The 27164-nt window shown below is 40.0% G+C and overlaps 1 protein-coding gene across 2 annotated transcripts in view; it reads left to right on the forward strand.

Moving 5' to 3' along the window:
* Window positions 1-27164, forward strand: part of LOC124805181 (myosin heavy chain, clone 203-like) — a 259196-nt gene that overhangs the window by 165841 nt on the left and 66191 nt on the right. For both annotated transcript variants that reach the window (XM_047265671.1, XM_047265672.1), the window contains one exon: window positions 19536-19763. In XM_047265671.1, coding sequence (XP_047121627.1) covers window positions 19536-19763 — 228 coding nt within the window. The remainder of the gene's footprint in view (window positions 1-19535; window positions 19764-27164) is intronic.

Here is a 27164-nt window from a genome sequence, read left to right on the forward strand (position 1 = left end):
TTGGAGGGAGTGGAGCTGGAAGTGGGAGATTGAGTAGATGGGAGAGACTGGGTTTGTGTGCAATGAGAGGTGGTTGAGGTTAGCTGGAAAGGTTGTGAAGGGTGAGTGAGTTGCCTTTCCGGAGGTGGGAAACCAGGAGATTGGATAGTTTTTTGATGTGAAGGGTGGCATGCTGTTCTAATTTGCGGTTGGCCTGTGGGAGGATGCTCTGAATAGCTGGTGTGGATGTGGGAGAGGAAAGACTGAGGACTTTTATTAAGGATAGGAGTTGACAGGTGTGTTCATTGGCTGAGTTGATGTGTAGGTGAAGGATTAGGTGGGTGAGGGCAATGGATTGTTCAGTTTGGAACTGGTATAGGGACTGATGGAAAGAAGGGTTGCAGCCAGAAATGGGAACTTTAAGTGTGAGGCCTTTGGGGGTTATGCCAAATGTCAGACAAGCCTGAGAAAATAAAATATGTGAGCGTAATCTGGCTAGGGTGAAGGCATGTTTGCGGAGGGAATGTAAATAAAACTTAATGGGGTCGTTGTGGGGGTGTTGTGAGGGTGACATGGTATTAGAAGGTGGAAAGTTTAACATGAGGTTGAAATGAAAATGAAAGATAAAAATATATGGGGAGAGATAAAGGTGAACTGCCAACCCAAAGTTTGGTACAGATTTATTGATGACATCTTCATGATCTGGACTCACAGTGAAGAAGAACTCCAGAATTTCCTCTCCAACCTCAACTCCTTTGGTTCCATCAGATTCACCTGGTCCTACTCCAAATCCCATGCCACTTTCCTTGATGTTGACTTCCACCTGTCCAATGGCCAGCTTCACACGTCCGTCCACATCAAACCCACCAACAAGCAACAGTACCTCCATTACGACAGCTGCCACCCATTCCACATCAAACGGTCCCTTCCCTACAGCCTAGGTCTTCATGGCAAACGAATCTACTCCAGTCCGGAATCCCTGAATCATTACACCAACAACCTGACAACAGCTTTCGCATCCCGCAACTACCCTCCCGACCTGGTACAGAAGCAAATAACCAGAGCCACTTCCTCATCCTCTCAAACCCAGAACCTCCCACAGAAGAACCACAAAAGTGCCCCACTTGTGACAGGATACTTTCCGGGACTGGATCAGATTCTGAATGTGGCTCTCCAGCAGGGATACGACTTCCTCAAATCCTGCCCTCAAATGAGATCCATCCTTCATGAAATCCTCCCCACTCCACCAAGAGTGTCTTTCCGCTGTCCACCTAACCTTCGTAACCTCTTAGTTCATCCCTATGAAATTCCCAAACCACCTTCCCTACCCTCTGGCTCCTACCCTTGTAACCGCCCCCGGTGTAAAACCTATCCCATGCACCCACCCACCACCACCTACTCCAGTCCTGTAACCCGGAAGGTGTACACGATCGAAGGCAGAGCCACGTGTGAAAGCACCCACATGATCTACCAACTGACCTGCCTACACTGTGATGCATTCTATGTGGGAATGACCAGCAACAAACTGTCCATTCACATGAATGGACACAGGCAGACAGTATTTGTTGGTAATGAGGATCACCCTGTGGCTAAACATGCCTTGGTGCACGGCCAGCACATCTTGGCGCAGTGTTACACCGTCCGGGTTATCTGGATACTTCCCACTAACACCAACCTATCCGAACTCCGGAGATGGGAACTTGCTCTTCAATATATCCTCTCTTCCCGTTATCCACCAGGCCTCAATCTCCGCTAATTTCAAGTTGCCGCCACTCATACCTCACCTGTCATTCAACAACATCTTTGCCTCTGCACTTCTGCCTCGACTGACATCTCTGCCCAAACTCTTTGTTTTTAAATATGTCCGCTTGTGTCTGTATATGTGTGGATGGATATGTGTGTGTGTACGAGTGTATACCCGTCCTTTTTTCCCCCTAAGGTAAGTCTCTCCGCTCCCGGGATTGGAATGACTCCGTACCCTCTCCCTTAAAACCCAGATCCTTTCGTCTTTCCCTCTCCTTCCCTCTTTCCTGATGAGGCAACAGTTTGTTGTGAAAGCTTGAATTTTGTGTGTATGTTTGTGTTCATTTGTGTGTCTGTCGACCTGCCAGCACTTTCATTTGGTAAGTCACATCATCTTTGTTTTTAGATATATTTTTCCTACGTGGAATGTGTCCCTCTATATATACGACTTCCTCAAATCCTGCCCTGAAATGAGATCCATCCTTCATGAAATCCTCCCCACTCCACCAAGAGTGTCTTTCCGCTGCCCACCTAACCTTCGTAACCTCTTAGTTCATCCCTATGAAATCCCCAAACCACCTTCCCTACCCTCTGGCTCCTACCCTTGTAACCTCGCTTCCCTCTTTCCTGATGAGGCAACAGTTTGTTGCGAAAGCTTGAATTTTGTGTGTATGTTTTTGTTCGTTTGTGTGTCTGTCGACCTGCCAGCACTTTCATTTGGTAAGTCACATCATCTTTGTTTTTTATATATATATATATATATATATATATATATATATAAAAATACAAAGATGAGGTGACTTACCGAACAAAAACGCTGGCAGGTCGATAGACCACAAACAAACACAAACATACACACAAAATTCAAGCTTTCGCAACAAATTGTTGCCTCATCAGGAAAGAGGGAAGGAGAGGGGAAGACGAAAGGAAGTGGGTTTTAAAGGAGAGGGTAAGGAGTCATTCCAATCCCGGGAGCGGAAAGACTTACCTTAGGGGGAAAAAAGGACAGGTATACACTCGCACACACGCACATATCCATCCACACATACAGACACAAGCAGACATTGGTCTTTAAATATGTCTGCTTGTGTCTGTATGTGTGGATGGATATGTGCGTGTGTGCGAGTGTATACCTGTCCTTTTTTCCCCCTAAGGTAAGTCTTTCCGCTCCCGGGATTGGAATGACTCCTTACCCTCTCCTTTAAAACCCACTTCCTTTCGTCTTCCCCTCTCCTTCCCTCTTTCCTGATGAGGCAACAATTTGTTGCGAAAGCTTGAATTTTGTGTGTATGTTTGTGTTTGTTTGTGGTCTATCGACCTGCCAGCGTTTTTGTTCGGTAAGTCACCTCATCTTTGTATTTATATATAATTTTTCCCACGTGGAATGTTTCCTTCCATTATATATATATATATATATATATATATATATATATATATATATGCAAAACCCTCCAGCTGTAATTAAAATTAAAACAGATTTTTGACATACTTAACAACATAGAGAACCGATAACTAATGTGTTTATAAAAAACAAATGTAACATTATAAAAAACTTGTGAAACATCCATTGTTGAGGAAGGCTTTTCTTTAAGGTATTCCGTTAGGTTTGGATATAGAGTGATAAGTTTGAAGTTGTTTCCCAAATCAATGTAACAACAGTCCACACTGAAATTATAACAGATTTTTGTTATGCTCCTCAATGTGTTGAGGTGCACTTTATCCTATCAATACATGAATGTTAGATTTTCTTGCCTTACTTTTGTAGAAGATACAGACTTTAAAGCAATAATGTATTACCTTGGATAACAATGTGCTATGGCAATTGCCTGCAGACAGTACTTGTTGTGACAGTATTGCAAATTCAGATCTGAAACATCAGATGCAAGCTAATTTAGATCATAACCACAACTAGTTGCAAGGGTGAAGCCTCTTTGTGAATGACTCATGCTCAGTGAAGCCAGAAATGAGCTGTCATTGCACTACACAGTACACACATGGGTCAGATTACATTTGGTAAAATTCTCTCAGGCTTCCAGCTGTATCAATTGTTTTAAGGTCCATGAATTTTCAGTCGAGTGCTCCTCAGCTATTGTCAAATGGTGGATGTTCTTCATGCAGCTCAAGAATTCTCCCAGTTTTTCATGTCCATGAGCCCAGAAAATGAATGTATTGTTAAAATGATAAAAGTAACTAGGTTGTGCAGGAGCCGTGTCCAGGGTGATGCCTAAAAGTACCGGTACTTCACAAAAAGGTTGGCTGTAAATGAAAGTTATGGGTTTCCCATTAAATGTCCAATGGAACCATCACCACACTGTTGGTTGATACAGCAGCTGTAAATGTCAAAATTTGAAGGGAAGATCGACACCAACCGCAATCAGACATCAACTTAATTTGTTTGTGGTGAAAGCTGAAATTCTGTGCAGGGCCTGGACTCAAACCCAGATTTCCACTTAATGTGAGTGGTTGCCTTAATCGCTTCAGCCATCCAGAAACACTTCCCATTCAACCCAGATTCTCAACTTGTCACACTGTAGTAGTTTCCACTGTCCACTGACCTTCTTGCTTGCAGCGAGTCCTGTATTCCTACAAGAGGCTTGGACCCTGTTGTGCATCCACACTGAAATTATCTGTGCGGTCATGCCTACAGATATACTATATATATGCGTGAGTGGTGTATGTTCTGTAGGGCTCGGTTGCGAGCAAGCAGGTTAATGGATGGTGGAAGCTACTAGCGTGTTACATATTGAGAATTTGGGTCAGTTGGAAAGCATATCTGGATGGCTAGAGTGGTTAAGGCAACTACTCATCTTAAACAGGAGATCTGGGTTTGTGCCCTGGTCTGGCACAAATTTTCAACTTTCTTCCCTGAATTATTTTGATTCCTGATTGCAGTAGGCATTGATCTTTCCTTCGAAATATGATGTTTATGACCATTTTATCAAATAACAGTGTGGTTTCTGTTCTGTCAGACATGTCCAACAGAAGCAACACCACACATAGATATACAGCATATCTATGGGCATGACTGCCTTGACAACTTCAGTGTGGACACACAACAGGGTCCAACGGTCTTGCGTGAATGCAGGCCCTGCTGTGAGCAAATACGTGAAGGGACAATGGATGCTACTAGTGTGTGACAAGCTGAGAATTTGGGTCAGGTGGGGGAGTGTGTCTAGATGGCAGAGGCAATTAAGGCAACCACTTATGCTGGGTGGGAAATCCCAGTCCACTACAAATTTTCAGCTTTCACCATCAAATTATTTTGCTGCTCAATTCTCGCTGGTTTCTGTTTTTCCCTTAAAATTTGGTATTTATAGCACTGTATCAACCAACAGTGTGGTGTCTATTCTTTCAGACATGTCCAACAGAGCAGGTTTCACATGTAGATATATCGTACATTTGTAGGCATTACTGCCTCGGTAACTTCAGTGTAGATGCACAAAGGAACTGAGCCTCTTGCGGAAATATAGGTGAATGGACAGTGGACATTACTAGTGTGTAACAAATTAAAATTTTGGGTATCAGATATCTTAGATATGATGGTCAGCTTTGATGTGGTCTCATTATTCACATACATGCAATATATCCTAGGCTTTAATGCTTGGATGTTGCCGATACATTTGTTGTCTGGTCTTATGGATGTCGAAAGCTGGGAGAATTCTAGGACCAGATGAACAACATTCATGACAGTTCATGATAGAAGTAACGACAGGTTGTGCCTTGCCATTACTTGATGTCGTCATCTGCTGTAAAGCAAATGGGTGTCTCATCCACAGTGTTTACTGGAAACCCACCCACACAGGGCAGTATCTGCACACTAACAGCTACCAGATACCACTACCTGAAACTTTCCATATGGAGGACCTTGGGGCACTGAGTGGAGGCCATCTCAGAAGATGAAAATGTACAGAAAGAACTGAGCTAGTTAGGTAAAGTATTCAAGAAAAATGGCTACAACTGCCAAATTTCACAAGCCATCTTTATGAAGAAATGTAAGCAGAAAGCACCTGAGCAGTACATGAAGAAGCTTGCATTTTTGCTGTTTTGTGGCACAGTAACATGAAAGATTAGCTGGTTCCTGAAGAGGCATAAATTCAGTTCACTCTTCAAGCCTCCATCAATAATTTGACAACTCATGAAGCCTATGAAAGATGATGTAAACTCCAAACACTGGGAGTATATACCATACCAAGTGGGTATGGACACATTTATGTGGGACTGACTGTCCGTATTACTGAACAGTGCCATGTAGGACATGAGAAATGTTTTCAGTTACAGTTCCGTGAGAAATCATGGGCAGCAGAGCACGCTCTGGAATATGTACACTGTGTTGCATTTATCAAGACATTTGTTATTACATGGACTAATGGTTTATGGGATAGGGACATAAAAGAAGTCATTGAGATAAAGACAGCGGCCTGCAGCTAAGCACATCTGGGGATCATCCTTTGTAAGGCTGAAATGAAAACATTATCATGTATGACACTGGAGTGAGCCCCAGTGACATCACAGAAGGCAGCATGGCTATATAAGAATTGCACGATAGTCACCACTTGACAATGACTGAGGAGTATTTGGCTGAAAGCTCATGGATTTTAAACCACTTGATGGGCAGGAGGCTTGAGATAATTTTATTGGTATATATTGCTGCAAAACCATGCATTGATATTTCAGATTACAATCATGTCAGATAGAAAGGGAACAAGTATGCATTCCAGCCCTACCTACAGAAATGAATATTTCTATTACAATATGGTTAGGAAATGTTCTAGAAACCATTTCAGTGAGGGACAATGTGATGCTGTATTTAACAGATTTTTTCATTCTGTGACATTAATATTGCACAATCTTAATGGAACTGATCTTAAATAATAAGGTCTTTATAGGTTTCATACACACCACCATGATGCACTAGTTAGTATCTGTGACGTCTATTGCAACATCTCCAGGTATACTTGAAGTTGCTGCTCCCAAGAATGAATAAAATCATGTTCTGTGGTACAAGGAACTGCCATCAATGTGCAAGTGGCTTGTACAAAAGTGGATGGAGGAGCTAATTCAAAATCGAGATATTATCTTTCCCTTGGGATTGGAAATTGCCTTTGTAAGGTTTGGGTGTGAGAAGGTAATGGAAACCACTATATTAAAGACTCAAGGAAATGTTCCCAGAACATGCAGTCTTTTAAATTTTACTCACAGTCACCATTTTTCTTCTTCTGTACAAATTTATGGTTGTAACAACATTTCAATACCTCGGTGAGGGGTACTCGGGTAGGGGACAGCATGAGAAAGATTAACAGTAATGCCATTTTTGAAATTCAATGTTAGAAGACTTAGTATTATTGAGAAAATAGAAACTTTAAAGAGAGAGACAGATAGCTGAAGTTAAACTTTGTAAGGAATGGTAAAGTAAAAAAGAAAGAGGATAAAGACTTTTGCTGAGGTGACTGTTGACTAACAGTAATATTGAAAAATGGCGCAACTGGTGCTCAGGCAACTACTGAGCAGTAACAGCACTAAGAAAAAAAATGGGGGAAGGGAATGAGAGACATGAAAGGCTTCTGCAGTAGATTCAGCTGATTGTAACAAATGACTTCTTCCAAAATCACAAGAGAAAGAAGTGTGATATTCCTTGGAAGGACTCGCATACATGATGATAAGAAAGAGTTATTTTTATAGGGCAACAACAACTGTACATGTCCATTTTTATAAAATGAAGAAAACTGCACAGTTGTTGAACCAGTATGATTTTAATGTTTAAGACTGGTGTAATTCCAACTTTTGGCACACACTTTAATGATGGAAACAATATTTTACAATTATGGATAAGCAGTAATTCAAAAATGAATATGTAACAGCAAACTGATGAATGGACGCTACTCTCATAAAGTGGAAAAAAAAACTAAGAGTGTCTTCCACCCTATAGTATCTGTGGAACTAAAATTCCGTGTTCCAATTTATAAAATAGGGAATCTAAGAAGACACCAGAATAAAAAAAAATCCGTTTGTAAAGCACTATCTGCAGAATTACAAAATACATAAGAAATGTAAAATAGAGAAAAAGGATAATGCAATATGCAAAAGAAACTTTTTTTGTTTTGGTAACTTCTTTGGTTCCAGATTGGAATGTGGAACTTCGGTTGTTCCATAGATGATACAGGGTGGAAGGAAACTTCAGTTGTTTTTTTATGCTTTATGTGAATAATGTCTCGTCATCAGTTAGTTGTTACATTTTCATTTTTAAATTGCTCCTTATCCATTACCGTAACATATTGTTTCCTCATTGCAGATGATGAAATTACATTATTCTGAAAACGGTTGTAAACAATAAAATAGTATTGATTAAACAACTGTCATTTTGTGGAAATGATGATAAGAGTTTAAATGATTAGACAAAGGTGTTTGTTGGAGGGAGAAAGGGGAAGGTTATTTGTCACTTAGCTCCTTCCTGAAATGTGAAGCATGGAATTCATTGCAGAATTCTCATGCATTTCTTTTCTAGAAATTATTATCTGTGATTCAGTTAACTCTTCCTCACCAGTGAACTTCAGTAGAAGTCGGGAGGGACTGTGCTGCTCAGCCGGTGAACTGCTGCAGAAGTCAAGAGCAACCTGTGCCTCTCAGCTGATGGACTGGTGTAGCAGCTCCATCTCTCTTGGCATTTCTTCACTATGCTCATCTTCTCTTTGATCTATGCACCATCTAGTAGCTCTCTCGGAAGACTGTAGTTAGCAGTAGAGTAACCAGAAGGCAGTTGCATTCAGTTTGAAAACACAATTTTGGCTTCTGTTGCATACTGATTTCCCACTTTGTTTCAGTTCTGTACTGATGTGTTGAGCTCTTCATTTAGTTTCTACCAGGACTAATATGGTAGAAAAATGATATACTGTGGAGGAAGCTCTTTCCCTCATACTGGGTTGTGACTTTGAAGATAAAAGTGAATTATCATTTGAATCTGATGATGAAGATAAATGTAAAAACCCTTTTGTCCCTACTTCTACATAAGGTTAAGGTACATTTGCTACTCCAGCTGTTCCATCAACATCTAAAGCATTTCCAGACTTGGTCTTGTCTATGGAAGATGCAAATGAATCTACAGATAGTGATATAAGATGAAGATGCACCAGAACTAACAAGGAAAAAAATAATAATAATGAGGAAAAATGAAAGCTTGAACCAGAAGAAATATACTTTTGACACAGCTATTTCTGGACTGAAAGGTGTTGTAAATAGTGACAGCATGCTAAGTTTCTTTCAGTTGTCCTTTAGCACAGGTATCATAAACATTTTGTGTGAGGAAACTAAAGATACCTTTCTAAAATAGTGGCTGGTCATGTTCCGAAGAAGGGCCAAAGAGTATGGAGTGACATGAATGTAAATGATATTTACATCTTTATTGCTACAATCTTTATCGTTACAAGAGTAAGAAAATTGAGCCTGTCATAATATTGGTCTGAGAACCTGGTTATTCATACACAATTTTTTCTAAACCACTACCTAGAGACCAATTTCATAATATTTTGAGGTTTTTACATTTTGCCAATAATGAAATGTCTCACAGTAATGACTATTTATACAAGCTACAGCCAGTAATTGAGCACTTTAAAAAACAATATAAGGAAAATTTCTGTCCTTATGAAAAGTTATGCATAAATGAAAGCCTTCTATTATTCAAAGGCAGACTAAAAATCAAGTTGTATACACCTGCTAAACAAAGTTGTTTTGCAATAAAGATTTTCATTATTCATGATGTGCACACAAATCATATTTTAGATTTCATTGTCTATTGTAGTTCACATACAGATATTCATAAATATGATTTCAGCATCTCAGAAGATGTTGTAGCTTCATTGGTTGAGCCATAGTTATGAAAGAGCAATACCCTGTACTGTGACACCTGATACACAAGCCCCACCTTGTTTTGTTGATTGTATGACCGGGCAACCAATGCTTGTGTATTTATTTATTTATTTATTTGTCCATATAAATCTCTTTTTAAGTACATATATTGTACACAGGATATTGGACAGAAAACCTTTTTAGCTATTGGATTTTCAAATGTCAAACATACATTTTATAAATTTTTATGACAAATTGGATCTATACAGTTAATAATTACAAATTTTTGAAATACTGTATATTTATAACTTATTTCTACAATTAAAGATACAAATTAGATTTTTTCTTGCATAAGATACTGTGAGTTTGAATAGTAGCAGTTTTTCAGAAGGGAGGATGTCACAGACTTTTTAAAAGCTTTGTAGTTCAGTAAGAGATTTTATATGTCTTGGTAATCTGTTGTAAAGTTTTGTTCCTGCATGATATACACCTTTTTGGCATAATGTGGTGTTACAATGATTAACATGTATGTCACTGTCTGACCTGGTACTGTATTCATGGACACTTTTGTTTTGAGGAAAAAGGTTTTCTTTTCTCAGTATGCTTTTTTGACATGTGTGACTACTTCCAGTATATAAATGCAGGGAAGGGGTAGGATCTTTAGATCTTTAAAGAAAGGTTTGCATGATTTTCTGCTGCTCACTTGTTTCATTATTCTTATAATTGCCTTTTGTTTCCTGAAAGCTGTTATGGCCTGATGTACATTTCCCCAGAAAATGATACCGTACTTCAGTATTGAATGTACATGAGCAAAGTATACAGCCCTAACTGTTTCTGCACTAAGTACTGTTGCAGAGAATTCTTACCACATAGCTCATTTTTGCTAGTTTTGAATGTAGGACTGTGGTACGAGTGTTCCATTTAATATTTTCCTGGATATGAATACCGAGAAATTTAGTTTCATTGACAGCACTAATGTCTTGGTTATCTATACATATTACAGGTTGTGCTGGATTTTTATTTTGATCAGTGAGGAAATTCATGAGTACCGTTTTTTGGAGATGAACTATTAGCCTGTTTCTGGTAAACCATTCAGGCACTCCTTTTGTAATATCTTTTGCAGATGCAGTAGGATTTTCTTCATTATTCCCTTCAATCAATAGACTGGTGTCATCTGCAAACAGTACTGGTTAAGAATCCCTAACGTGTGATGGGAAATCATTAATGTAGACCAAAAAGAAAGGGACCTAAAATGGAGCCCTGTGGAACACCATGACTTAGTCCACATGGTTCTGAAAGGTGTACCTGGAGTTCATTTCCTTCCGTGTACTTAATTTCAGTTGCCTGAGAGCGATATTCCAAATATGATTTAATTCACTGATTTGGCACACCTCTTACACCATACCATTCGAGCTTCCTCAGGAGTGCGGTCAGGGACACAAGAAAATATATGCCTAACATGGCTTAAAAAAATAAAGGAAGGTGAGTTTACTTTTGGTTGTGCATAGTGATTACTGTTAGCACTGAAACAATGTGACAAAAGACATGTATGGATGCTTTTGACAAGCTACTCTGCAGAAATGAAAGGTGAATCGTCAAACAGGGCCAAAGAATTTGAAACCTGTAATAGTACTGGACTACAATAAATCAATGGGATCTGTGGATACAAGTGACATGGTAATAAAGACAGTGGAAAGCGGCAGAAAATTGACTAAATGGTACCATAAGTTGTTCATTCACATTGTGGACATGTCACTTTTTAACTCTTATTGCCAATACAAGAAATGGCTCTAAGCACTCTGGGACTTAACATCTGAGGTCATCAGTCCCCTAGACTTAAAACTGCTTAAACTTAACTAGCCTAAGGACATCACACACATCCGTGCTCGAGGCAGGATTCGAACCTGTGACTATAGCAGAAGCAAGGTTCCGGACTGCTTGGCCACAACAGCCAGCTCAATACAAGAAATTTGTAAGGAAAACTACCTACGCCAACTTTCAGATAGGAGTCATCCAGGAAATCATGGAAAAATGTAAAGTAGAGAAAAGAAGATCTGGCAGAGGAATGAGATCTGAATTTCCCTCAAGACTGACAGCAGGACCTTATCTGCTTGATGAGCGTAGCAGCTACAGAACTTGTGTTATCTATAAGGAGCAGAAGAGGAGGAAGCAGATGAATATGTGATGTAAGGAATGCAATACAAGACTGTGTGCCTTTCCCTGCTTCACGATTTACCATATACAAAAGGATTTTTGAAGTGTAACTGACATGATATAATGTAGTGAAATGTAATGTAAACCAAATGCAAATAAACATTACTGTACATGTGAAAACAGAAATAACATTAAATATACATTTTAAATACTAAAGCACCCACCTCACCAGTGATGTGTCCAAAACCACGGATCTGCTAGAAGGTACAAAAAAATTACATGACTTATCTAAAAGATCCAGAACAACCTTTTTATTCAAAATGAAGATAAAAACATTTGAATATATGCATCAATGTTTTCCTTAGTAAATATATAATATAAAGTCATATCACTATGATTAAACAGTCAGTGTGAAAGCAGCAACAGAGAAGTACAAGGGCGACTGCAAGAAGTACAGCATACAGTGTGCACATCCAGGCAGGACTGGCTCACATCAAGAGGACACAACTTGACTCTCACTATGCTGGCTTGAAAGGGCTAAAACACAGAATTGCCTATTTTGACATTTCCAAGTAAGTGAGACTGGAAACACTGTGGTCATCACAAAATCTACCTAATTTAGGCCTGTTTGTTTGTCATACTATTTGAGATAAATTATTCCATTTTACTTTGGAAAGGTGGTAGTTTTAGGACTATCCTACAATGAAGACATGAATATCTTTGCAGAAATGTGCCACAAGTCTCTAGAACTTTTCTTTGTCACTACATTGTACACATCCATACCAAGCTGCACCAATATCTGGCATGTGGAGTTGATTGCCAGTTCCCTCATCATCTCGCTCATCCCTTCCTAGCACAACATGACATGGTTATAGTGTAAGAGACAGATATCAGTCATCAGTTCTCTGAAGGCCCCACCATCTTCCCCTCTCTCCTAGCATAACTTAATCAGCACAGTAGTGTACCTTTCGCTTATGTAAATCCTGGATCTGTGGCAGCTTTCTGAGGCTACACTGAGTTTTAGATGGCAGAAGACATTGAAGAAACACCAAAACACACTGGCATTTTATACAGTAGATTTGCTTATTTATGCTTCATCTATAAACGTAAATGCATCAGTTGGAAATAGGACATGCCAATTCCTGAAATAGAAATGAAATTTGTGAATTTTTTCATCCCAGGGTTTGACACCTTCTCAAATTTGATATGCTGGCAACACCTCTCAGCTTGCATAGATAGAATTACAAAGTTCTGCAATGCATTGACATGAACTGCACAACAAAATATCAAACTGGGACCAGAAGGGCTGTCCTGGTTCAATCATAGGCTGTTGAAGGTGGATTTATTACCCAATTTTAGTGTGTAAAGTGTAAAGTGATTTATCATGTGCTTCTAGCCAAATGTTGGACCTGGTTTATATTTAACATTTCCTACTGAGGACTTTGAACTTTCAACTTTAATTATGCTACTCAAATTTAAGAAGTACAATACACTGAAAGATTGATACATCTATTAACATGATCAGCAAACAAATTGACACATGGAGTGTGACAGAAATACTTTTACAAACTATTGTGTGCAGATTTCTTACACCGAAAGAAGAAAGAAGGTCTGAAATGACAGATATACATAAATTCTTCATTTGTTATTAAAGAAAGAACATTCTTCAAAGTCCTCCATTTAGGAACTGACAGAAAATGACAGTTGTGTGTATACATGAATCTACTCATTGTATCATGGAATGTCACAAACTTTCAAGCATCCATGGATAATATCAAATGCCTTTGCAGCTTTCCATAACACTTTGATTAAATTTCTTTGCATTTGTTATGTCTTGTGAATATACCAAAGGTCTTCAGTGGCCTCCCAGATAGTAATCCAAAAGACAAACATCAGTGGAATGTGCAGACGATGCAACCAGTTCTCTCCTATCTATCCATCTGTCATCACAGACTTCACCCAGTGCATCTCCAGCAATGTGACTGAAAAATACTGGTACACTAACACGCATAAACAACTTGCATACTCTTATTTTCTCGGTAATCCTATTGCAAGTTTGTAAGAGTGCTTTGTGTGAAGTCCTTTGTGTGACCTCCTGGTGTTCTGAATTTGGTACACGAGTGTGATGTGCGCTTCTTGCAGTATCAGGCTGCTGTTGGTGTTGCATGCTATGTCTGTGCATACTGCAGCAATCTCTTGTGGTGGTAGCCACTAACTGGAGTTCTGTATTATGTATGCTCTCAAGTTGTGTTGTGCCTGAGGTTTTTGGTGGTTGATGTTGTTTCCTATCTTGCCCATGACTGCTGTTGCTGTCTTCTGAGGAGGTAGTTGCTGCATGGTGTACTCTATGATGTCTGATTCTTTTAATTATGCACATGGTCATCTGAGGTTCATTACCACAAAAGGGAACTTTTTTTCTGGTTTTTCTATAGTAGCTCCAAAGCCAGCTACCACACTATACTGAGGCCGGCCAGGCTGGCCGAGCGGTTCTAGGCGCTACAGTCTGGAAATGCGCGACCTCTCCAGTCGCAGGTTTGAATCCTGCCTCAGGCATGGATGTGTGTGATGTCCTTAGGTTAGTTAGGTTTAAGTAGTTCTAAGTTCTAGGGGACTGATGACCTCAGAAGTTAAGTCCCATAGTGCTCAGAGCCATTTGAACCATTTGAACCACACTGTACTGAACTGGTATCCTGCTTCCCAGTTGATCAGGTTCTCTGCCATCTTGATTTAAATATATTCATTGATTCCACTATCCCACAATCTGGGAGTTTGAGCTAGGATCATAATTCATGGTGTGTTCAAGCTCCAGGCAATGAGCTGCTGTTGGTGATTTAGTGGCCTGTTGTAGCCTGGTACGTCTTTGGTGTTCGTTACATCTTATGTCCACTATCCTGGCAGTTTAACCAATGTAATACACACCACATTCACAAAGTGTATGGTAAATATCAGATAATTCTTGACCATTCCAATGAGCACTCTGATCTTACTGGGTGGATAGGACATATATTTGATTTTGTGTTTCTTCAGGAATCTGCTGATCTTAACAAAGATAGATCTGGGATATGGTAGAAAGGCTACCTTCCTGGCCTTTTCTTCTTGTTCCTGTTCTGTTGCACTAGGTTGCCTGGTGGAATGTAATGCTTTGCGGATGTCTCTGGTTGAATATCCATTATCCAATAATACTTGTTGTAGGTGTCCTAACTCTGCTATCCAGCTGTCTGGGTCAGAGAGTGTCTTGGTTTGGTGTACAAGTGTTCTGACCACTCCACTGTTCTGTATTGGGTGGTGGCAGCTGTCAGCCTGTAGATATAGGTCAGTGTGTGTTGATTCCCTATATGCACAATGAGCAAATGTGCCATCTGCCTTCCTCTTCACTAGGACATCCAGGAACAGGAGCTGACCACCATTCTCTAGTTCCGTAGTGAACTTAAAGTTGGGATGTCTTTGAGTTCAGATGCTTCAGGAACTTGTCCAGTCTTTTCTGACAATGTGGCCAGGTGATGAAAGTGTCATCAAAATATCTGAAGAAACACATCGGGTGGTAGGCAGCAGTTGTAAGGGCTCATCCTTGAATTTCTCCACAAACAGATTAGCCACTGTCAGAGATAGGTTGCTACCCATTGCCACTCCTCTAATCTGCTCATAAAATTGGCCTCCACATAGGAAGTAAGTCTGTGCTAAGATATACTTGAAAAGATCCAGCAGAGCTCTGTCATATCTCTCACTGATCTAACTGTATGTATCCTGAAGTGGGACCTTGGTTAATAGGGATATAATGACAAAGCTGACCATGATGTCTGTGTTAGAGATTTGTACATCTCTGGGACATTCCATTAAGTCCAAGAAGTTGTGGATGTGGTGGATGCACTTCTCCACATATGGTGCTAACGTCATTTTAAGCTAGGTGGCTGTGGAGTAAGTTGGTGCATGGATATTGCTCACAATTGGATGAAGTGGTACACACTCTTTACAGATCTATGGTAATATGCATAGTCTGGTTGGTACTGATGCCTTAGCTTTCAGATGCTTGACAACTTCCTCAGGCCATCCTGTTTCCTTAAGAAGGGCCTTCGTGTCCTGGTGGGGTTATTCTCTAGTAAACTGCAAGCAGGATCCTCTAAAAGTTGACAAATCTTCTAGCCATAGTCAGTCTTCTGCAGTATGACAATAGATGGAAACTTAGTGATGTTACCAGCAGATAAGGGGATCTCTTCTGTCATACTGCAGAAGACTGACTATGTTATGAATGGCACTTTGATTGGATGTATGTTCTGTGTCACCTATGAACAGATATCATCTGTATCCAGGGCATTGGTACATTTGGGCATGGCTATTGCTACTGCTACTTCTTGCTGAGAAAATGGCAGTATGACATCATTGTTGCTATAATGAGAACACATATGGTCACAGAGCACTGATTCGTGGTGGTTGTGTGTATTTGCAGGATCATCTGGTGAAAGAGAGGTCAGTAAATATTTGGCAGCATTTCTCCTGCCACTGATCATTGTTCTTTCTGCCTTGCGGAGGATGGACAGGCTGGTGGAAATCTTAAATTTGTCAGTTGGAAGTTTGTATGACTAATTACACAAGTCTTATTTCAGTTGTATGTTCAGAAAGCACTCCAAGTGCTCCTTTTTAGTGTCTCTGTTAGTTTCAGATGCCTGTATATATTTATCATTCTATCTCTTCTGCCCCTCTCTAGAGATTACTGGTAATTCCTCCCTGCATTATGGACTTTTTTGCAGAACTCTGTCAGTTTCCTACCCCAATGTGCCTTAGAAATAGCTCTATATCCTCTGTTTGAGGCTCTGCAGGAGCCTGATATGCGCATTCACCCAGAGACCTAAGTTTTCAGGTAAACGGTCTAGGTAGAAAGAAGCCATTTCAGAAATAAGTGCATTCCAGTTTGCTGCGTCAAGTCCCAGCCTTCTGGTTTCCTTTGCCTTCAGTGTTTCTAGAGTTTACACTTACTGTTCTGATATCAAAGATTATGACAGTTGTTTAACCTCCCAGGATATAAACTTGCTAGCAGCTGTCCAGTTTGCCAGGGTAATGTCTATATTGGTCCCTGCACCAGTGCTATTTTCAAATTTGCTAGGCTGCCCGTCTTTGATAATAACAGTGAGGCCCAGTACTTGGATCAAGTCTTGCAGCATTACAACATGTTCACCTGTTGTTTTACTATGCTCAAGCACTGACTTTGCATTTGCATCAGCCCCTATTCAAATGGCTCTGAGCACTATGGGACTCAACTGCTGTGGTCATAAGTCCCCTAGAACTTAGAACTACTTAAACCTAACTAACCTAAGGACAGCACACAACACCCAGCCATCACGAGGCAGAGAAAATCCCTGACCCCGCCGGGAATCGAACCCGGGAACCCGGGCGTGGGAAGCGAGAACGCTACCGCACGACCACGAGATGCGGGCATCAGCCCCTATTATGTGATATTCTTCACAACTGTACAGTACTGCAGCTCATAATTTGTCAAGATATGGCTCAGTCATGTTAGAGTACTGCAAAAATCCACTTGCATTGAAGAGTACACATCTCTAATGTTACAGAATGCTCATCACTTTAGTGACAGGGTATTTGTGATTGAGAATGATGATTGCCTCCTTGGCATTCTGGTGTCAAACTATTGTGGCAGTGTGTATTGGGAAGTGTGGACATATGGTTCCTGGACTAGCATGACATTGACACCAAATTCTTCCATGGTATTTTGCAGCTCACTCATTACCGATGCACAGTGCATTGCATTTATCTGCAGGAGCCTAATGCCTCTAGGTGTATCTTATGTGAATATAGCACAACGCGAAGGGTAGGGTGGCATCAAAATAGATTTGTCCATGTATAGTGTTTCAAGACAGAAGATGATATTTCAATGTAAAAAGACTTTTCAACAGTAATTTTTGTGCAGTACTGTTGAAGGGTATAAAGTGAGTGCTTTCAAGTCTTTTACACTACAACACAAAGGAATAGTGAGGCATTCTCTCACAAATTCAACAAGAAACCTGCTATTGGTGGACCGAGCGAGGTGGCGCAGTGGTTAGCACACTGGACTCGCATTCGGGAGGACGACGGTTCAATCCCGCGTCCGGCCATCCTGATTTAGGTTTTCCGTGATTTCCCTAAATCGCTCCAGGCAAATGCCGGGATGGTTCCTTTCAAAGGGCACGGCCGATTTCCTTCCCCATCCGCCCCTAATCCGATGAGACCGATGACCTTGCTGTCTGGTCTCCTCCTCCAAAAACCAACCAACCTGCTATTGGTGGAAGCCTTGAGAGACAGATTCAAACAGAGAGACCTCTTTATCATTATGTAAAACTTTTATGCTATTAGTAATCACAAACTGATAACGTTGTTAATGATTTTTTTCTTAGAAAAAGAGACTACTTACTAATTTTTGCAATAAAGCAAGAGTTTCAAATATTAACTTAATAGAAGAGGATGAAGGACAACCACTCAGAATGTTTCTCAGTGGCAGCAGAGTGATAGAAGAAACACTAGTGTGGGTCTTTGTCAGAAGAAGGTAGAGGGTTGGCAGGGGTAGAAGGTCAACACAGTGTGTTAAGGGTGAGTTAGAAGACTGTGGGAGCTGCTGGTGGGACATCAGCAGCACAGTGGCAAAAGACATATGCATTGCCCACGATCCTGCTTTTCACAGACAATGCATCATGCTACTGTCATAGAGACTCCACCACAGTTTATGAATTAATTCAGCCTGTAACACCTGGGTTACAATAATTACATGGGTACTGGTACTGGAAGTAAAGATGGCTGCTGTTTACTGTGCTGCATAATGGAAGGGGACTGCTACTATCATGTAAAACTATTCATGTAGATTCAAAGACTTTCTGGAAACGGTTTTTTAAGCTGCTCACAACACTGTAGTGATGATTCAGAGTTTCATTTCCTTAATTCCTTAAGCTAGCATGTTTTCTAAAAATATGCACCACTAATAAAAACTACTTGGAACTTCATTGCATTAGCCCCTTAGTCATAGTAAAATACTTATTCTGCTTTCTTACAACCTTTCTTCCAGAGAATTTAGCAGGAAATGCTTACAGAGCAAGTAGAGTGTTATCCCTACATTCAGTGCTTTGTAGATGACGCAAATAAATGAACTCTTTAACTAAAAAAATTATGACTAGTGTAAGTATAAATGAAAACTTCCAATACTGACTGCCTGATTTAGTTGTTGCTTAATTAACTTTTTCATTGTTGTTAGTTGTTACTGGAGCTTGGGTAATTAAGTGCAACTTTATCACAGTAATCGCTTAGTGTTAAAATTAGCAGTAAACATTTGTTGTCAGCTTGTTCATGTCTCTCTTAAGCAGTCATGAAATTGAGAGTTGTTAGTCAAAACTTTATATTCAGAGCTCAGGTTAATGTGGTAGTGGGATGCATTAGAGAGAAAGAGTCTGAGATTAATAAGAAAATCATTACAGGACAAATAGACCATTACAACTGCTTCAGCCAGTTGATGTACAGGATTGGGAAAGCTACAGTAACACAATAGCAGGTGCTCTGTCTGTAGAGGCCTCTCATAACAATATTTTCCATGAAAGTTAATATATTAAAAACAGTGGTTTATAGTTTTCAGTTTATGCTGGACTTTGGCAGCATAGAGTAACTTTTTCTGGGCTCGCTGAGAAAAAAATTCATTTACATGCAATTACTACCTTCTCATTGAAAGTTACATTTTTATGTACTTCCTACCATTTTAAATATTGTTTATTTCTTACAAACTGGTTCTTTTTATGTGTATTTAATGTGACTAATTATATGTTTCATCTTACCACAAATTTCTGAGACAGAATGAGGTGATGGAAGAGAGACTGACAGGGATTTCTGAAGAATGCAGTAACCTAGAAGAAACTATACATGAACTTCAGCACTCAAAAGAAAAATTAGAGTTGCTTAGTCAGTCAGCTACAAAAGACATTAATGATGTAGATGAACTGATAAATAAGCTGGAAATTAAGTGTAATGATATGGAGCAAGAATTAAAAAATAAAGAAGCAGAATGCAATGCAAAGATTAAGGTAAGTCTGAATTACTTTCACTGCAGTGTAACTTTTACATGACTGAACCACTGTTAGTTGGTAATAGCAAATATTTATTTTCGTTAACTGTTATCAAGAATGCCTATCCTCATTGCCAGCACATTCAGAATATTGTTACACAAGATACCAACAATTACAGTCTCTGTGCTGGACATCATATCACTACTACATCACTAGTACACAATTTTATTTCTCCATCTAAAAAAAGGAAGTAATGGAAACAAAAGAAAAATTCGGAGTTGGAATTAAAATATATAGAGAAGAAATAAAAACTTTGAGGTTCGCCGATGACATTGTAATTCTGTCAGAGACAGCAAAGGACTTGGAAGAGCAGTTGAACGGAATGGACAGTGTCTTGAAAGGAGGATATGAGATGAACATCAACAAAAGCAAAATGAGGATAATGGAATGTAGTCGAATTAAGTCGGGTGATACTGAGAGAATTAGATTAGGTAATGAGACACTTAAAGTAGTAAAGGAGTTTTGCTATTTGGGGAGCAAAATAACTGATGATGGTCAAAGTAGAGAGGATATAAAATGTAGACTGGCAATGGCAAGGAAAGGATTTCTGAAGAAGAGAAATTTGTTAACATTGAGTATAAATTTAAGTGTGAGGAAATCGTTTCTGAAAGTATTTGTATGGAGTGTAGCCATGTATGGAAGTGAAACATGGACGATAAATAGTTTGGACAAGAAGAGAATAGAAGCTTTTGAAATGTGGTGCTACAGAAGAATGCTGAAGATTAGTTGGGTAGATCACATAACTAATAAGGAGCTATTGAGTAGAATTGGGGAGAAGAGGAGTTTGTGGCACAACTTGACAAGAAGAAGGGATCGGTTGGTAGGACATGTTCTGAGGCATCAAGGGATCACAAATTTAGCATTGGAGGGCAGCGTGGAGGGTAAAAATCGTGGAGGGAGACCAAGAGATGAATACACTAAGCAGATTCAGAAGGATGTAGGTTGCAGTAAGTACTGGGAGATGAAGAACCTTGCACAGGATAGAGTAGCATGGAGAGCTGCATCAAACAAGTCTCAGGACTGAAGACCACAACAACAACAACAAACTCTCAGGACTAATTGCAAAAACAAGCAACAAAGTGTATAATTTGGTCAAAGTCCACGCTCCTATAAACCATGGAAGTACGAAAATTCACAGGAGTTGAATACCATTGTAAATAAATAAAGAGCATCACTCAGCACATTGAAGGCTAAATAAGAACAGGAAGACCAGAAGACCTACATAAAGTCTTTCTTCTGAAACTCATGTCTATGTGCTTTGTTGAACCTGTATTCTAAAAGAAAACTTGGAAATACCAAAATTTTTACTTGGAAAATCCAGTATGGAATGTAACAACATTATGAAAAGCAAAGTTGCTACTCACCAAATAGCAGAGATGCTGATTCACAGATAGGACAACAAAAAGAGTGTCACAAATAAATTTGGCCTTTAAGGCCTTTCTCAACAAGACACACACACACACACACACACACACACACACACACACACACACACACATATATACATGACTCCTGTCTCAGGCAGCTGAAAGCACCAGTTGCCTGAGACTGCAGTTGTGTGTGTGTGTGTGTGTGTGTGTGTGTGTGTGTGTGTGTGAGTGTTTTGTGTGTTGTGTGTTGTGACAGTCTTTTTGTTGTGCCTGTTTGCAATTCATCTTCTCCACTATATGGTGAGTAGCAACTTTCCTTTTCATAATATTGTAAACTTTTAGTCAAGGAATTTCAGAACAGTCATGTTACAGTCTCTGGAAAAAATGTTTTTGAGATCTGAAATATCAGAGTGAGATTTCAGCTCAACAGGTCATACCTAAAAACAATCAATTTCTGAAGGTAAAAACAAATTTCTCAAACAAAACATCAATATCACCTTACAGGATACACAAAAGTAGGACTGTATGGGCAGGACAGGCCTGAGCGACACACTCCAAACATCTGTTTCATGCAGACATACAGACTGTCTGAGAAATACTCCTACTGGCTTTCTAGAATTGGAGTAAATAAATAGTTGCTTATTGGTATCTGTGTTTTGAAGCTGATGAAAAGCGTTATTGTCAGTGTTGTACTGTTTTGTTTTGTTATTGCATTGTCTCAGCTGTGAAGATATAGCTGATGTTAGGGACACAGCGACTGTAGTGAAGCAACTAGTGGTGTGGGTGTGAGTACACAAATATCCACAGATGGGGCACACAATGACAGAGATAGTGAGGATGTTTAGGAATTTATTTTGCAAGGCCTCACTTCATTAAGCAGCATATTTGATTGGGATAAATGTGCTTTTATTTCAGGCAGTGTCATAAACTTAGTAACTGTACAATAATGTGAGAGGAAATGTGTGCCACCTTCTCTGAATCATTTGAGCAGTCTCCAGTAAAATCAATTTGCAAGAGATTGGCTTAAATTCAAGAGCTGTGATCAGGCCTGATCACATTTAAAAATGACCAATGTTTGTTACCTGATGATGTCATCAAGTAGTGAGTTGCAACCTGACACAATTTTGTGGTGCAATTTCCAAATGCCATTTCTCAGTCAAGAGTGTTATTTGCTGATGAATGTGCAGTATATCACAGTTCACGTAGTAGGAGAAATGTGATCTTCTGGCCAATAAATAAATAAATAAATTTTCATTGTATGTAATAGTCAGAAAGGAATGCAACTCATGTTATGGCATACGCCAGGATGTCATCATGATATCTGTTGTGACTATATTTTTTTAAGGGTATATGGATGTAAATTCTTATTTTTGAACATATTGCAAATTTTATTAGTATCCCTGCTCCAAGAAAAAGGGAATTGTGGATCATATGTGGTTACAGAAGGACAAAGCTCCAGCATAGTTTGCTTATCTGGTGCTTGAGTTCCTTAAAGAACAATTTCGAGGACAGTAGACTGGGCACTGTTATGCAACATCTCACCCTATTGAAATGGCCACCACAAAGCCCAGACCTTGCCACACCACACAACTAGTAAGTCCCATATGGGTTGTTGTTGTTGTGGTCTTCAGTCCTGAGACTGGTTTGATGCAGCTCTCCATGCTACTCTATCCTGTGCAAGCTTTTTCATCTCCCAGTACCTACTGCAACCTACATCCTTCTGAATCTGCTTAGTGTATTCATCTCTTGGTCTCCCTCTACGATTTTTACCCTCCACGCTGCCCTCCAATACCCATATGGGTAGTCTTTTGAAATATAATTTCTAAGATACTCCACAACATGTCAAGGAGGGCAAGAAGACATAAGGTGTCTGTGTAAGGCACAGTGGCACACATACAGAGCTACCGGATACATACTTTTACACGTGAGTACTCCAGTACACAATACTATACAGATTTGACTGAGGGGTATGGAACCTTCTTGGACTCATTTATTTGATTCTATATTCCATGTACACATCCATTTACCATGCTCTTCTTGCTTTTATGTGGGAAAATAATGATGCTAACTTACCAGCTAGCTGATATGAATCTTGTTCTCATTATTCTGATTTCCAGACTTTTATGAGTTTCTCAGACATTTCCACATTAGGACCATAATGTTTACTTATGAGACAAATTTCCTAAATTTACTGCCACCTAAAATATTTGATGCTTCTCATCAGTTTATAGGTATCATGAGCTTTTGCAATTATTCTATGAATGATCTAAGGGGGTGATGAAAATTTTTCATTTCAGGGCATTGCTGTAACTTATATGCAACATAGCATGACTCAGCATGGGTACATAAGCACCGACATGTAGGCAAATGATTAGTGTGCCCCTAATGTCCTTCCAATGTGCATATGGCAATCTCAGATGTTATTACCAAGTGAATTCAAATGGGACCAACATGCTGTTATTCTTTTCTTGGCTACTGAAGGACAAACACTTGTAGACATCCACTGGAGAATGAACAAAGAGTATGGGGCAGCATGTCCATTGAAAACCACCACTGTTGAATGGTGTGACATGTTGTGTGCTGGTCATAATTCAACACAAGATGCTACTTGATATCACAAGTGTCATAATGCAGAAGTTACTCTAACTTAAGTGGGAGACACTCAAGCACTCACCCTATTATCCTGATCTCTCCCCATGTGGTTATGATGCCTTCAGTCCCTTAAAAACGGCCTTGAAGGGCCAATGATTCCTGCCAGATAAGGATGTGCTGCAGGCAGTTATGGACTTCTTTATGCAGTAGGACATGATATTAAACCCACCTGGGTATCTTGAACTTGGTGTATCGGTGGAACGATTGCCTCAATGCTCATGGTGATTTCGCCTGATTGGCATAGATTCTGGACTATTCAGCCATTGAACAGAAACTTTTTGATTTCCACTTATAGAATTGTCATTCTGCATGAATATGCACAGTAACTCCACATTCCTATGATTTCAAGGATTAAGATCAATTTTGTGTCATTGCTGATTTTGTAAAAATGCAATTTACACATTAACAAATGATAGTCACCCCAGTTTATTTATAATGAATGGGTGATATATACAGGATGCTCCTCAGAAGCAGTGCAGATTAACTTAAGTCCATATTCCAAAGTAAAGTCCTGTCCACACTGTATCAAAGTTCTGCCTTTGACAAATAGAGTCCACAATAGTACCTAAATCAAACCAGTTTCGCACTCACCACACACTTCACGGGCCACATAACAATTCACTCAAACCAGCTCTGGGCTAGCTTATATGCTGGACTCTGATGACCCATTTGAGGGCTCTCCAGATGGCCAGTGCCCTCTGGGTTTTGGTGCCACAGCGGTTGACATTAATCTTGTGCTAGCTCTTCAGTTTCCATAGTGAGGTCAGTTGGCACCACCCTCCCCCACCACTAGCAGTTACTGCTTGTTAGAATATGCAGGTGATGTGTGGTCTGGTGGAGTTGCCACTAGGAAAGGCAGCAGGTCAAAATTCATGGGCTTCACTGTGGGGAGCCAAGGCAGGATGATGGAAGAGGCACGAGTCACCATGGTATCAGAATGTGTGCTGAGCATGGTTGATGCAGATGGCGGCTAACTAGGATGGCAGAGGCAAAGTTGATTTCAATTCTGCCACAGAAGTTTGTGGGTGGAGGCTACAGTATATATCATGGACCTGTGGTAGATAGGGATCATCCTACTGATCCAAGTTGAGTGGCACTTGAACTCATGGGCCTGCATCAGGGGCTCCCAGCTGGAAGAAAGAGGCCCCATTGATGACATGCACCAGTGGCGGGCACAACACATGGGGGTGGGGGGGTAAGTGTGGTCATTAAACTACTCTGCTAGGCTGTGGTCTTCAATTGGGGTGGCCCTCTTAGTTGCTAGAGAACCACAGTGGCAATGGGTGCAGTGCTGGACATCCCATCCTTGCGGGTGGCAGCCATGACATAATCTTCTACTTATTTGTGCCTATTGACCAAGAGACTGAACCCAAAATCTGGCAAGAGGGGTTGCCTGAAAGAACACTTGCACAGGTTGCATTTTAGTTTTTTTGCTGTTTCAGGAACAATAAATCCAAAAGTGTGAAAAGAGTCTATCAGAAAAACATTGTCCACTTTGGGATCAGCTACCACAACAAAATTTACTGAACATCATTTGACTTGGTTATAAGTGCGTAAAAGTGAAAACTTTTCTAGCGAAGGTACACACGATGACATCTATAGGCCCACTGGTTAGTCTCAGCTGCCTGCGAAGATGGCAACCCTAAACTTAAGTTGATGGTTTAGCAAGGACATGAAAATAGCAGTGCCCAGCAGTAACTTCACAGAATGTTAATCTTTAAATGCATCTAAGTACATTTGCTGGAATGTGTTCTGAGGAGTCTGCACTTCCACAGATTTATCACTCACTCAGTTTACTTCCACAAGTTGAGGCACACTTGCATTGGAACGGCTTCAGCATACTACTCCCAAGCATCCCCTTTAGTCACATCTGTGGCATGTTGCATACCAATGGGAGAACTGCTGTGTGTGTAGCAAAGGAAACATTTGATACAGACAGGCCTTGGTTCTACTGCTGCTGACATGGCCTGTCACTGCTGGTGCCACTGTTCATGCAGTTGTCCGGGCTGTGGAGCAGGTAGGGCCTTGCTGGATTTAGTGAGACATCTTGCATGAGTGGTGCTGGAGAGTTGATGTCTGCAATGCTTTCTTCCAACATAAACAAACTATGGGCTGCATGGGCAGTATGCCTGAGTTATTCACATTACTTCCCCGAGAGAAGGACCTGTTTCCCAAAATGTTTAGTTTCTCATTTTTGAGGCAGAGTAAGATGCATTATAATATCCCTGATTAGAGAGTCAGCTTAGTTCCATCCACAAGACCATTTGAAATTACAATTCCTACTTAATCCCTACAGGTTGGAGACCAGTCTGCATAAGATGGGATTGGGCCCTTTTTTGCTGCCAAAATTCTTACTTGTCTGTAGTAACATGATTTTTTGTAATGTTCTTGTAATAAAAAAATTTTCTAGACAACTCAAGCTCCACTGGATTCATTAATGGCTCCAATTCCTGTAGTAGGTGATACAGTTCAGGATTTCCTGTCAAACAGCAGTAAGCATCCCACTCTTTACATTGTTCCATAAATGGTGGGAAAGTCATAAACATGGGTGGCATGAGAGATGCTAACACTTTCACTTATGTAATGTGGCTGTCATTAACTCCTGATAACCCTGCTCAGTTTGTGTTAATAGTTGCTGTATGTGTTCCATGGTTGAAAAACTGCACTATTACCTAGTTGCAAAAATGTTCCAGGTTTGATTTGCATGAGCTAGTGGGGCTTGTCCTGGTTTATTTAAAAACAAGAGATGTATACAGGATACTCCTCAGATAGGGTGCAAACTAAATTGAGTCCATTTACAAAGTGACAGTAGTTTCTAAGCCAAACTAGTAGCACACTTTGCATGCACTCCAAAGATTGCATCACAACTGACGTAGACCAGCCCTGCTGGATTCTGATGTGGTCCTGTTAGAGAGTGTTCCTGATGACCAGCATTCTCTGAATAGTGGTACCACAGTGCTCGACAGTAATGTTGCACCAGCTCTGTGTAACCTATAATATGTATATTCCTATGTCACAAGTAATGTAATGTGCAGAATCAATAAAAATCACATTCATACTTAAAGCTTTTTGACTCTAGTAGTGAACTGCCTGTAAAGAAATATTATACAAAAATTTAACATATCTCAGTGAAAAATAGTAAATGCTTTATACAGGTTTGTCTTACATTAAATAACAAAGAAATTCTTCCTTAGCAAAAAGTAGTAAATATTTTGCACATGTATGTTTTCCAGTTAATGGTAAAGGATTACCCATTTCACTGGTTTGTGTGGGTCACTAAACACATAATTGTCACTACTTACCTTTCCTGTAGCATAGTGCAGAAAATTCTTGTTTA

Source organism: Schistocerca piceifrons, chromosome 7 (assembly GCF_021461385.2).
Source record: "Schistocerca piceifrons isolate TAMUIC-IGC-003096 chromosome 7, iqSchPice1.1, whole genome shotgun sequence".
In the NCBI taxonomy this organism is placed as follows: domain Eukaryota; kingdom Metazoa; phylum Arthropoda; class Insecta; order Orthoptera; family Acrididae; genus Schistocerca; species Schistocerca piceifrons.